The sequence below is a fragment of the Gopherus flavomarginatus genome, chromosome 2 (assembly GCF_025201925.1).
Source record: "Gopherus flavomarginatus isolate rGopFla2 chromosome 2, rGopFla2.mat.asm, whole genome shotgun sequence".
NCBI classification, from domain to species: domain Eukaryota; kingdom Metazoa; phylum Chordata; order Testudines; family Testudinidae; genus Gopherus; species Gopherus flavomarginatus.
This window is the reverse complement of record NC_066618.1, coordinates 75,745,731-75,759,846: the sequence shown is the minus strand read 5'-3', so window position 1 is coordinate 75,759,846 and position 14,116 is coordinate 75,745,731. Positions and strand designations below refer to the sequence as shown.

The 14,116-nt window shown below is 40.3% G+C and overlaps 1 protein-coding gene across 1 annotated transcript in view; it reads right to left on the bottom strand.

The window, feature by feature from the left end:
* The window catches only part of ZCWPW2 (zinc finger CW-type and PWWP domain containing 2), a 104,488-nt gene extending 90,712 nt beyond the window's left edge, over positions 1–13,776 (bottom strand). The window contains exons 1-2 of the mRNA XM_050938520.1: positions 13,490–13,776; positions 3,212–3,371 (exon numbers count right to left, since the gene is read on the bottom strand). Of these exons, the coding sequence (XP_050794477.1) occupies positions 3,212–3,371; positions 13,490–13,776 (447 nt within the window). The remainder of the gene's footprint in view (positions 1–3,211; positions 3,372–13,489) is intronic.
* Positions 13,777–14,116: the final 340 nt, after the last annotated feature.

The window sequence follows — 14,116 nt, the reverse complement described above, 5'->3', positions numbered from 1 at the left end:
GAAAATCAGTTAATACCATTTAAAGAAATGGAGACTCCTCTGAGAGATCTTCATCTCTGTACGAATACTGTCTGGCCCCTGCTGCAGCAGCCAATATGACTTGGACTATGTTTTGTTACATTCTTCTGATTACTCATTGGATCAATGAAATCAATGAGATGTATAGAATTCCTTTGTTCCAATCCAACAGAAATGCATCTGTGATCAAATCTCCATCCATCCCTGCTCTGAAGCAAAATAAAGGATATGTCTCTCCCCATTGAGCATCAGTACAGTCTATGGACAAATGACCCCAATTTTTGAACAGCAGCTACACCATGGTCTTTCCAGTGACAACTTTTGTTGTCTCTGAATCCTGAACCTTCTAGCAAATGTTATTTGTGTCAGATGTAGAGGTATCAAGTGTACTTCAAGAGACAGGCACCAGTCTCACAGGGCCACTGGCTGCTGACAGTTGAGAAAGAATGTCCTTTTTTGTTGATATAACACATAGCTACCATATTGCTCTTAGCACTTGAATAATATAGCTTTTGGCCAACTGCAGGAAATATATATATTAGAGCCTCCATATATAACAGAGTTCCAGAACATTTATATTGAGCTTCATAGTCCACAAGGAGGTAGAATATAGATTCATAGATTATCAGGGTTGGAAGGGACCTCAGGAGATCATCTAGTCCAATCCCCTGCTCAAAGCAGGACCAAACCCCAAATGGCCTCCTCAGGGATTGAACTCACAACCCTGGGTTTAGCAGGCTAATGCTTAAATCAACCTCCTGAAGGTGAGCTCTCCAGTCTATGATGATCATAACAGTTGAGAATGAAAATTGAAATGAACTCCTGCAAAACAGTGTCTGGGAATGCTCACTAGTAGAGAATCCTGAAGACTTTTGGAAACATGCTCTGGAAAGCTCCCATGTAGTTCATGTTTGGAGTTAATTTTGCTGCCAATCAGTGCTGTACCCACTTCATTCACAGATAAGCATAAAGTGACAAATGGAAGACCCCAGGAGACTTAAAGCCTCAGGTGAATTATCACTGCTTTTGTAGGGTTGCTTAATAAATTTGTCTGAAACTCTCTGCTACAAGATGTGCCTTGGCCTAACACAAGTTCAGACAGCCCCTATGAAGGAGATTTGTTGGGCGTGTACAAGCGTGGACGTGTTCCAATTTATTAAGAGACTTAAAAATTTAAACTGTACGTCCTTTACGTTGGACTTCTACATACAGGAATACCTTGATGCTTGAGATGGGCTGTGACCATTGTTAGACCCTTGGTAAATACTGCTAGTGTGGTAGAAAGGACAAAGGGTAGCATATTGATAATGGCTGTCCACACACACACACACACACACAAACAGAGATATTTTCTGAAAGCCATTCTGATAACTATGTAAAAGTAGAAATCCTTTAAAATTGAGAGCCCTACTCCACTCTTGAGAGAATTATATGGGAAGGGACTGAAGCCTTGCTGCTGGTGTCAATAAGCTATAGTTTAATTTTCTGAGTAAGCTGTTCAGTTTCCAGGGGACAGATGCAGTCTCTGTCTGGAGAAGTCTGAAAATAGAGAAGGTACACTCTCTGGTGCAAGGACACTACATGGCAAATGACTATTTGACAGTTTACTTAAGAGGAATATCTAATTTACAAAGTGGATAATCAAGATTCACTCTTAAATTACATACTGCAGAAGTGATGCCTTTTTTTCCCAGAGACATGTAAATAAAAGAGGAGCTTTACAGTAAAGTTTATGAAATGTTTAAAAGACAAATCTAGATTTACTGATTCACCAAAAAACTTACCTTTCTAAAGGCAAATTCCAGTTTATTTTAAGGTCATTTCTTAATTTCTTTCAACCTTTGAACTGATAAATATGTATGTGTATTATATTATATATACACATATAAAATAATGTATCATTGACTATTTTAGTTCCAGCTAATTAAACATGACTTCTCACAAAGATTTGGAGAAAATGAGCCAAAACCAGTTAGAAAATATGACTAATTAGTTGAACAAAAGTAGGATGGTAGTTCTGAACCCATCATGTGTTATCCAATTCTGTAAAGGAGAATGATGTAATTTTATTATATGTCTCCCAGAAGAAAACATGTATCAATGAAGGTTGAAGAGACAGTGAACAATGGAAAAATGTTTCAAACTGAAGGATAGTAAATAAAATACACTTCCTCTTCTTTAATTCAGATCAAGATATTGATAGCCATTGTACATTCAGAACACCAAATTAAGGCAGTGGGTCAAGTTCACTTCAGATTTACCCAGACTTTTGCTAACATAAACAAGTCTGCAGGGCCACCACATATGAAGTACCAAGAGGAAGTTGCAGCTGCAATCTCACCTCTGCTAGATGACCACAGACAAGCAATATAACCCCCAAAGTGGTATCTTTACTTAAAGGGACGCATGGCCAGGGCAGATACAAAACATGTTGACAAGGCCATTATGATGCCTTCTCTTGGCAACAGCAAGAGTATATTATTCCACTGGGCATTTTACACGTGGAAAAGCTGCAGGTTGGAATAGCCTTGAGTTTTATGGCAAATATTTGTGACTTTTTTTCTAGTTCACATTGACAGTAAATGCACATTGAGGTTTTTGTTTTCTAGGCTCATTTTTAAAAAATACAGCAAAAACAGAATAATTGGAAATAACAGAAACAGGTGGTATTCTTTTAGGTTTGTTAAATCAGTAATAAATCAGTAATTACTAGCATGCTTTTGAGGTTGCCTGTGACTAAGTGTATAGCGCAAAAAAAAAAATACTAAGAAAAAAGTGGAACTCTCTGTATGAAAGTTGTAAAACAGGTTACACTCCTTAATGTCTTTCTGCATGAGGCTATTACTGTAAGTTTACACTCTCTGAAATTGCTCTAGGTAACAAAAATGTGTGTTTAAATGCAACTGCATAGGCTCATCTGAATCTGCTTTTTACATCCATCAAAATAAAAAATAATTTTATTAGCTAACTTTCAAATTTCTTAATTTAAAAGTGAACCCAAGATTCCAAACAGTTAACACAATGTTATTTGTAGCTATTATACCTAAACAAATATTCTATTATTGATTCAGATCATATAGCAATTTTCATTCACTTTAATAGTAAATATATGAAGTAAATTATTTTAGAATATTTAACATGCATACACATAAAATGCCAGCATTATGAAATGTTAATATATTATTCTGCCTACCTTAATTGACTTAGGGTAACGGCTAATATATTTCACGGCAACCCAACCTCTGGAGTGAGGATCACCTAAGAATTCTACATGATTGCTTTCAACATATCCATCCATGTCATATGTCACATATTGTCCATTAAGAGGATCAGGACAAAGTACGCCAGGCCATCTTTAAAAAATAATTTTTGAGACACTCAGAAATGTATATTTTTAAAACAAGCAATATCAATACCTCAGTTACCACCAAATATTTATGTTTCTTCCTATCTGCAATACCTAGAGTGTCTAGCATACTTTAGGGCTTTATAAATAATAAATATAATAGTAACAATATTTTGTCACAAAGGTCAGAAAACCCATACATGCCAATATCTGGTGATATTGGTTAATTATACCAGTTTAGGTCTTCATTTCATTTGGGTTTCTAGTCATTTTGTGTAGTTCAGGGGTAAGAGATCACCTTCAGGTCTTCTTTGCTTGAAACTGTCCTTGCTAACTTGTCAAATATATATATATATATATATATATATATATATATATATATATATATATATATATATATATATATATGGAACGTGAAAAGGTCAGATAGTAAATCTCCCTTCTTATCTGCCTGCAGTATCAGATTTCAAACTACAATTGTTCTTACGAACATTTGAATTTATTGGGTTCCTCCCCCATGCTATGGTTTTGAAAAAGCTGCTCATTAGCACTGAAAATCTACAGGCGATGTTACATTGATTCATTACACACACGGAAGTCTCACTTCCTTTCAGTCAGGTAGAGGTGACCTGATATTTGTTCAGTGTGACAAAAAAAAAAAAAATAGTGGTACAGTACTTGTATTAAGAGAACGAGAAACACCCATCATAAGCAGCACAGGAAACATGGCTGTGAAAGAATTCTTTTTTATTCATCCCATGATAACATCTTTGTGTATATACAATTAAAGAAAAAAAATGTTAAAAAGCAAATAAAAAACCCAACAAAAACTGAGAAATGGAAAGAATTCCTTCCTTTATCCACATTGTGATGGACTACAAAGACCCAACCACAGAGTTGGCAGGAAGTGTGTTAACCTTCCATTTCAGGAAGGACAACAGCTTCTTGCAACAGTGCAAACAGACTCAAGAGAAAGGATTATGACTTAGGGGCATGTGACTGGCTGTCAGGACTATAAAAAACAGATTTTGACAACTCATAATCAGACCCCAGAAGTGTACATTTTTATTTAGAACTATCATTTTGTGATATGTAGTTAACCCAGAGGCAGAAGGGTAAACTGAGGCACAGATAACACCCAAGGAAGGGTACAATGACCCTCTTACAGCAGACAAAGACTCATCCCACCAAAGTACTATCCCTCAAGCAAAAGCACAATGGCCAGAATCTGCCACTTTTACTCCTAATGAGTAACACGCTGCAAACAGTTCTACCGAAATCAACCAGACCACTTACAGAGTGAGGTACTACTTCACATGAGTGAAGGTAACTGACAAGCCTTAAGTAAAGAGATACCTTTTACATTTTGCACTGAAAGTCAATGAACTTGGACTTCACTAGACCAACAGTGGAAGGAAATTCCAAAACAAAAGACCCCTCCTGTGCAAACAATGAGATTCACATTTAGGGGTTGTTAGCTAAAGAATCTAAATGGATCTCAACTGTTGTGATAGTGCATACATAAGTAGTCTCTGGGGTAGCCAGGATTCAAACAATACAAATATTTATAGATTTTTAAAACATCAACTCAAGCAAATCAATAACATAAGTACAAAACGTTGCATATCAGAATCATCATTAAAAATTAACTACAAAGGATTTTTGAAAAACTGAACTTTTGCTCTTTTTTGCTTCTTTATGATGTAAAAAAGTCTAAAGATTTTCCTTTTTTTTTTTAAACCTTACAAATATCAGAAATGTCAATACTGGTCTTCTATGGCTTAGTGTAAGAAGTTGTTAAGGAAGGAGAGAGTCTCCAACAAGTATATATGGTTAACATTCAATCTTTAACAAAGGGTTCCATACTCCAAAATATAAGTAATTTAAGTTAAAATGTTACATAGTCTAGGAATTTAAACTGCTCAGCTTTTTCTCTCTTGACTTTTATGATGCTTTCATGTCACTATTTCTCCAAGATCCGAGTCTTCCAGGTCAGACAATACCTGAATTTCTAATAAAAAAAGAAGCCAAATTTAAAAAAATTAAACAAAACCAAAACTATACCTCACACCTTTTAAGCCTTCTTTACACATCAAAAAAAGCAATATAGCAAGATCCAAGTCACAGATGAAATATTTCAATCTCTTCACCAAAGAAAGACAGATAAACATACTTCTAGCTGCTGTGGCCACGGAAATCCAGCAATGCTAAGCACCATCAACAGCTTGAGATTGTGAATCTCACTAATAAAGGGTGCACACTCCACTCCAGAGAGGTAACTGCTATTACCTTCCCCACTTTCTCTGGGGAAGCTATATAGCACCATGTCATCTTATCTGGCTTGATCTTTAGTAAGGCTATCAAGTGATTTTAAAAATTGCAATTAATCACACAATTAATCGCACTGTTAAATAACAAAATATCATTTATTTAAAGATTTTGGCTATTTTCTACATTTTCAAATATATTGATTTCTGTGATAATAGAACCAAGAGTACAGTACTCACTTTATATTTACTTTCTTATTACAAATATTTGTGCTGTAAAAAAAGTATTTTTAGATTCACCTTATACAAGTTCTGTAATGCAATCTCTTTATCATGAAAGTTGAACTTACACATTTAGAATTATGCACAAAAAATAACTGCACTCAAAAACAAAACAATGTAAAACTTAGAGCCTACAAGTCCACTCAGACCTACTTCTTGTTCAGCCAGTCACTCAAACAAATAAGTTGTTTTGGTTTTTTTACATTTGCAGGAGATAATACTGCCTGCTTCTAGTTTACAATGTTACATGAAAGCTAGAACAGGCGTTCGCATGGCATTGTTATAGCTGGCATCGCAAGATATTTACATGCCAGATGCACTAAAGATTCATATGTCCCTACATGCTTCAGCTATCATTCCAGAGGACGCGTCCAAGCTGATGATGAGTTCTGCTCAATAACGATCCAAAGCAGTGCAGACCAACGCATGTTCACTTTCATCACCTGAGTCAGATGTCACCAGCAGAAGGCTGATTTTCTTTTTTGAAGGTTTGGGTTCTGTAGTTTCTGCATTGGAGTGTTGCTCTTTTAAAGACTTCTGAAAGCATGCTCCACACCTCATCCCTCTCAGATTTTGGAAGGCACTTCAGATTCTTAAACTTTGGGTTCAGTGCTATAGCTAGCTTTAAAAAGCTCATGTTGGTACCTTCTTTGCGTTTTGTTAAATCTGCAGTGAATGTTTTTAAACTGAACAACATGAGCTGGGTCATCATAGGAGACTGCTATAAGATGAAACATATGGCCGAATGAAGGTAAAACAGAGAAGGGGACATACTATTCTACCCCCAAGGAGCTCAGACAGAATTTAATTAACGCATTTTTTTTAAACGCGCGTTATCAGCATAGAAGCATGTCCTCTGGAATGGTGGCCGAAGCATGAAGGGACATACGAATATTTAGCATATCTGGTATGTAAAATACCTTACAATGCCAGCTACAAAAGTGCCATGCAAACACCTGTTGTCACTTTCAAATGACATTGCAAATAAGAAGCAGTCAGCATTATCTCCCGTAAATGTGAACAATCTTGTTTGTCTTAGCGATTGGCTGAACAAGAAGTAGGACTGAGCGGACTTGTAGGCTAAGTTTTATATTGCACTCAAAAACAAAACACTTATGTAACCAAAACCAAAAAAATCTACATTTGTTAGTTGCACTTTCATGATGAAGATTCCAGTATGGTACTTGTATGAGGTGAACTGAAAATTATTATTTTTTAAAATCACTTTTACGTTGCAAATATTTATAATAAAAATATAAAATGACACTGTACACTTTGTATTCTGTGTTGTAATTGAAATCAATATATTTGAAAATGTAGAAAATTATCCAAAAATATTTAATCAATCTCAACTGGTATTCTATTGTTTAACAATGCAATTAAAACTGCGATTAATCACTATTAATTTTTTTGAGCTAACTGTGATTAATCGACAGCCTTAATCTCTACTTAACTTGTTCTCGTGCAGGACTTTACCTGGCCAGACATCAAGAAATAAAGACAGAGCATTATACAGTTTGAATGAAAAGGAGACATAGTCCAGTCATCTGCATGGAGATGGCACTGAAGTCCATATTGCTTCTCTCTCTCTGTATCCTTATATACACATTCAATAGGATAGACAGTAGAGGCCTAAGACTCCCTACATGAAAAAGCTTCTGGAGCAGATAAGCAACTGTTCAGTAGCCACTTCTGTTATATCTTCAAAAGGCAGGAATGGAGCCATTGAAGTGCAACTCCATCCACTCTCTTCCAGATCCATAGATGAGTCAGCTTTATCTCCTGATCAGTGACCTGAAAGGTTGATCATGTCTAAAATACTCAAGGTGGACAACTAGCCTTTTACACTACTAGACTATCAGCCAATGAAAGCACCACAGGCTCCACACAATTCCTAGAACTAAAGACAGGTATTAAAGATCAACAATCTTTTCAAATGGTATCCGAGTGGCTTTGCCACAACTTTTAAAAAGGAAGGTTAGAAACTGCACACATCAAGAAATGATCTCTTGAAAAAAAGAGAAGAATAAGCATTTCTTCAAGGAAATCCCAACCCTGACCCTCTCATAGGGAAGCATTATCAAATCTTTGCCAGCAAAGTTCCTAATGTCCCCACTTGCCTTTACCATGAGTTGCCTAAGGTTGCAGATTACAACTGTCCACATGCTTCCAAACCACAGTGAGCAGAACAGGTTGAAATTCAATCAGATGCAACACTCCATTTGCTTCCATCTGGCAGGACTCTGATATTATGGAATAGAAAAGTCCAAGCCACACACACTGATTTTAACCAAAATGTATGTGAAAAGTCCTCAGAGCAAGACGTCCACTTTTTTTCCCCCACAACTGTAGGAGCCCAGATTCACTACACAGAACAGTTTCATTGACTGGCGCAGCCATGTTTGTTTATGTCAAATAAAAATGTAATAGAAATGTGTGGAAATGTAAGTAGAGATTAGGTTATGTAACATAAATTTAGGCTTGTCAATAGTGAGGCCTGCTAAACTGTGGGTGAAATAAAGTGAGACATTTCAGAGGCAAGTTAGAGATAAATTGGTACATAATCCCAGGTTTTACAACATTTTTGCACCTAACTGGTTTTAACAAGTTTTAGACAAACTGTGAATGTTTTGGAAGAATGCTGTCTATATTGACAGATATTGGAATAGCTTTTACACATACGTTAATTATATTTAGTATTAAATAACCAGTGAGGGAGAAGAAGGCATTTTAAATATGATAGCAGAAATACAGATATGGTAAAAAGGCAAGCTTAATGCTAATTAATTAAAGGGTGTTGTTATAACTGATTATAAAAAGGCCAGTATGCTAATTTTAGATTAGCGTGCTCATACACCATCAAAACACCATTAGAGAAAGAGATTATACAAGATTCTTCTCAACCAAGAACTGATCACCCCTGGATGCACTATTTCATCTTAGAATGTAAGTATAAAATGCAATGTGTGGTTATACTGTAAAGCCTGTTTGCTTGAACTAATTATTTTAAATAAAGTTTTTAATTTTATCACTTATGTCATTCACTGTCCTCCATTACATTAAATTTATCTGTAACTGCCCCAGAGACTCAAACCTAAGGAATTTAATTTAGTTATTGGTATTATTTATATTTAAAAAACTAACTGAAAATATTTAAATCAAAGATTACACTGGAAACATTTGGTAGAGAAGAAAAGAGTTTAACCTTCACAGAAAAAGATGGTAAGCTTTTCCCTTGCAGTAATCTTGTAGTAAGACTTCAACTTTTTAGAATAGGAACCTTTCATCTCTTCCCCTCTATCTGTTGCACACTAACTTACACCAAAGTGACAGATGAGAGGCATTTGGAAGCCCTAACACTCAAAGAAGCAGTAGGATGTTTGCCTAGGCTATCAACATGGTGGCCTATTACTGTGCCTAATTAGGGTTGCCAGGTGTCTGGTTTTCAATTGGAATGTCCGGTCGAACCTGGCAGCTTCCAGCAGCCTCCGCCACTGTGTGGGGGGGTGGTGAGGGAAGGAGAGCAGCAGCTGCTGCTGGAGCCTGGAGGAACAGCTCTGCTTAGCAGCTGCTGCTGCTCTTGCCCCCTCGCCTGATGTGGGGAACTGAATGACTCTGGGACCAGGCTCCAAAGTAGGTACTGACACTGTCTGTGTGTGTGTGTGTGCCTGCATTAACTTGTCTGCTCCCCTCTTGCCCTGCTGTGCCTCAATTTCCCCACCCCAGCACCTTGCTCCGGGGACCAACCCCACTCTGCTGTGCCCTGATTTCTCCACCCCGGCTCCTCACTCCAGGGATGCCCCCCCACCCCAGGCCCTCGCTTCCAGGATGGGCCCCCCTACCCCACTGTGCTCTGATTTCCCCAGTCCCTTGCTCCAGGGATCGGCCCCCCCACCCTGCTGTGCCCCAATTTCCCCGCCCCATTGCCTCGCTCCAGGGACTGACCGCTGCCGTGTCCCTAGAGGAAAGTGGGCAGGCTCGGCATCAGCTCCTCCCAGCCCAGCTCTACAGGTGGCAGGTAAGTCCTGGGGGATTAGGGAGAGAGCAGGACCTTCAGGGGGCCCAAGGCCACCTCCTTCCACCTTGCCCATCCCGGCCGCTCTGTGTACCAGTAAGTCCTTTAAGTTACTTTCACCCCTGGTAGAACAATAAAAGACCCACACGTAGCACCAACAAATAGTACTTGCTAGATGTTTCCACACTTCTTAAAGTGAGGATCCATAATCCTCAGAAGAGAAACTAATTTAGCCTTATATAATCCCTCATCCCCGCCAATCTGTGTTTACTCACTTCTCCAAATCAGTAAGTAAATATATTAAACGCTAGGTTTAGTACAGAACCTCGCACATTGCTAAAAAACTCTCTTCATATTGATAGCTCACTTTTTCGTTTGCTTTTTGTCTCTTAGCCAGTTTTTAATCCATGCTAGAACTCTACCTCTCAATCTGTGACTACTTAGTGTCCTTAGTAACCTATTGAGAAGGCCTTCAAATTTTAATGGTTGTAGTATTAAAATAGCTCTTTGACAGCTTCTTGCTGTTTTAAATACTCAGAAGAGAAACAGTCATCTAAGTTGTCATCTTTCTCCGAAAGATCTTACATCTCACAAGCATTCTCCTTGCATACACAGACCACTCCCATCACACATCCTTGGTAAAGTAATAAACATTTCAACTGAAGCAACAGCAGCTTTGCCAATCTTGTGTGGAGACTGAAAACCTAGACACTTTTGTTAAAACTCAACTTTCAGTAGGGGTGTTCATTCAGACAATGGACAGGCAGTCAGAACCACTACTTGGGGGGCCTGAAGGGGCCTTTGTGATCATCACAGTTTACGTAACTCCAATGTCTTGTGGTCTTTCTAACACCTCATTTTTGTGTGTTTTTTTGAAAGTCATGGTTATTTTTGGGATTCTGTTCTTGGACTACAGTAACTTTGATGCACTTTCTATAAACTTGCTGCAAAAGTTAGCTACTATAGCAATCTACCAGGGTGGATTTGATTTAGATCAAATGTGATTTAAATCTTGATTTAAATGTGATTTAAATCAAGATTTAAATCACTAGTTAGGAAGATTCGATTTAATCATAGATTTCTATATAAAAGTGTATTCTTGTTGGTTGTTAGAACCTTAATTCATATTCTTCACAACTCAGAGACAGATGAGACCCTATTGAATACACCTTTCTGCCAAACAGGTCCAACTTTTTGGCCTCTCTGTTCTTAGGTGTCGACCCTTGGGACCCCTGACGCTCCCTTTGGTTCGCTGCATCTATCACTAGGGAGTCCAGGAAAAGGTGGGCATACAGGTGCTCATGGCCCTTGGAGGGTACGAAGTAGCGCCTGTCTTTTTGGCCGTGGGGGCCAATGAAGCCAGCGTCTGCCACAAAGTACGGGATGTGTCTGCTATTGTCTTAATCAATGGTAGGGCTACCCTGGATGGGCCTGAGGGGGCCAGGATGTCCACTACCTGGTCCACGTCCACCTCAATCTCCTCTGCTTGGATCGCCAAGCTCTGGGCTGCCCACCTAAGCAGCTGTTAGAGCACCTGGTTGTCCTCTACAGCCGTTGCTGTACCCGCGACTGCCTTGTCTGGAGATGAAGAGGAGGAGATCACCTGTAGCGGGCCTTCCTCTGTACTGTCCATCTCTTCAGGGGCTTGTGGCACATGGTACTGCGGTTGCGTGGCCAGTACGGATTCAAGATGCTGCACCATGGCCGGTACCGGGGTTGATACTGAATGACGAGGCGAGTCAGGCGGTGCCTGCAGTGCTGGAACCATGGCCCCTGCCAGTACCTGGCTAGGGGTGCTGGACTTTGTTGTGGCATACCCCTGCCGGATGGCGGTGCTGGTGGACGAGTTAATTGCGCCGGAGCCACCGACACTGAGGAGACCAACACGGACCTAGACTGAGGACCAAACGCCTGTCCCACGGACTGATGGTAGGCCCAGGAAGTCCAGAACGGCCACTGGGAGGGCAGTTGCCACTGCTGCTGCCACTGTGGCAGATAAGGTTGATGGCTTGCCCGCGAAGCTGACCTCCTGCTCCTCAATCTACTGGAGCGGTAGGACTCTGCCTCCGAGTCCGAGGTGTCCGAATAGGAGGACCTAGGGGAAGCAATACCCACTGTTGCCCGGGAACAGTGCCACAGGGTCGGAGAACACTCCCTCTGCACCGGTGCAGCTGGGGTGATGCGGGGCGGGGAACGAGGAGACATCATGGCCGGCTTGCCCCGTGATTGTATCGAGGGTCGGGCCACGGCCAGCGGCTCCATGCACCCGATGCAGAGAGGCTGGCACCGGGAGGCTCAACAAGTCAAAAGCCGCCTCGAATGCCTCAGGCGTCGATGGGAGATGCACATCCTCGCTGATGTCTGGGGATCTCGGCCAGCCCAGACTCGACCGCCCTCTCTCTGGTGCGGGAGTCGACGGAGCAACTGGAGGATGAGTCTATGGTCCGGCCTGTTCACTTGCACTCATGGACGGTGTTGGCCTCTTGAGGTCTTGGTGGGGTGATCATTCCCTCACTGGTCTCTTCTTTTTAACGGGCACTGGAGAAGGTGAGCGGTGCCGCATGGAGGCCGATTTTCTATGACACGACTCCCTCCGGTGCTGGGATTTGGAGGCTTTGGTCTGGGTCTCATGTCTTGATGCCGGTGCTGGGGCGCTACGCACTGAAGATGAGTTGCTGGGCGCTGGGTCAGCCGGCTTGGGGTTGGAGAGGGCCGTAAGGCCGCCTCCATCAGGAGCACTTTGAGTCTCTGCTCTCTGTCTTTAAGAGCCCTGGGATTGAAGCCCCTGCAGATACTGCACCGGTCTCTCTGGTGGCTCTCTCCAAGGTACCTTAAGCAGGAAGAGTGCGGGTCACTCTTCGACATAAACTTCCCGCAGTCCCTGCAGAGTTTAAACCCTGGGGACCCAGGCATGCCCCAGCGGGGTGACGAATATGTTGGGGAAGCCCCCCCAACAACTATCAGCTAACTCTAATCTAAAATTAAAACTATATACACTGACAACGAGACACTACTAAACTTGCTGTAAGCGAGCAAGGTTCCAGCTAGCTGTCACTAGCGGTAAGAAGGAACTGAGGGGGTGGAGGGTCAGTGGGCCCCTATATAGGGTGCCATGGAGGCGCCACTCCAGGGGGTGCCAAGGCCGACTCTACAGACGCTGCTAGGGGAAAATCTTCCGGCTGGCATGCATGCGGCGTGCACACACCTGCTTGGAATGGACATGAACAATCACTCAAAGAACTATAGAATTGAACAGATGTAAATGAGGACCTCTTTTTTCCCCCACAGCTACTTTGATTATGCATAAAAAAGGAAAGAACCCAGTTTGCTTCTCAAAATCCAAGTCGTGTTTGTACGGCTCACAATTAGGGGTAAAAAAATCATCTCACCTATAAACCGAGAACATTAGATCTGTAAGTCACTAAGAAATCATGAATATTACAATTCTACTCCCATTTTTACTTTTAAAAAGGAGAACTGAACTCAAATTAAGTGCACATTACAAAATGAACAGATGTCTTACCTTTTTTACAGTTAAGGTTGTAACAATTTTAACCTTACCTTGGCCAGCTGCGCATTTTCACCAAAACTAGACTTCCTATAGGAAGTTCTGAGTAGACATATTTAAATCCATTTTTATTAAACTCAGACTCTTCAGGAAAATATTCTTCAGAAACAGAACAATTATTAAACCACGGGTCAGTATTCATATAACAGTACCAAGGCTCACTGTGATCAACTTGTGCAGCGTCATCACTTGATAGAAGTCTCCATTTCAAACAATTGCCAATCTCACATTGAACCCACACTTTGTCTAGATAAAAATGGTTTTCATTTATAGTATCCATAGCAAAACCTCCAAGATTTTTCCAGTCTTCTAAGGATCAATTTTTGTAATTTTATTTATTCTGAAATGTAAAAGAAAAAAATTATACAGATGAGCACAAAACAAGATAAATTAACAATTCATATAAAGAAAAGTAAACTTTTTCCAGAGTTGTCCTTTTCCCATTCAAGGAAAGGAAACATCCTGAACTAACAGCACTCTGTCTCCATCTACCAGTAAACAAAGAGGCCAAAAAGACATAGCTAACTCCACCTGCTTCCTTCTCCATTAATAAACATCTAAGGCTTAAGATAAGGAAGAAAGGATAAAGACAAAGAAGTAATATGGAGAAAAAGAGGATG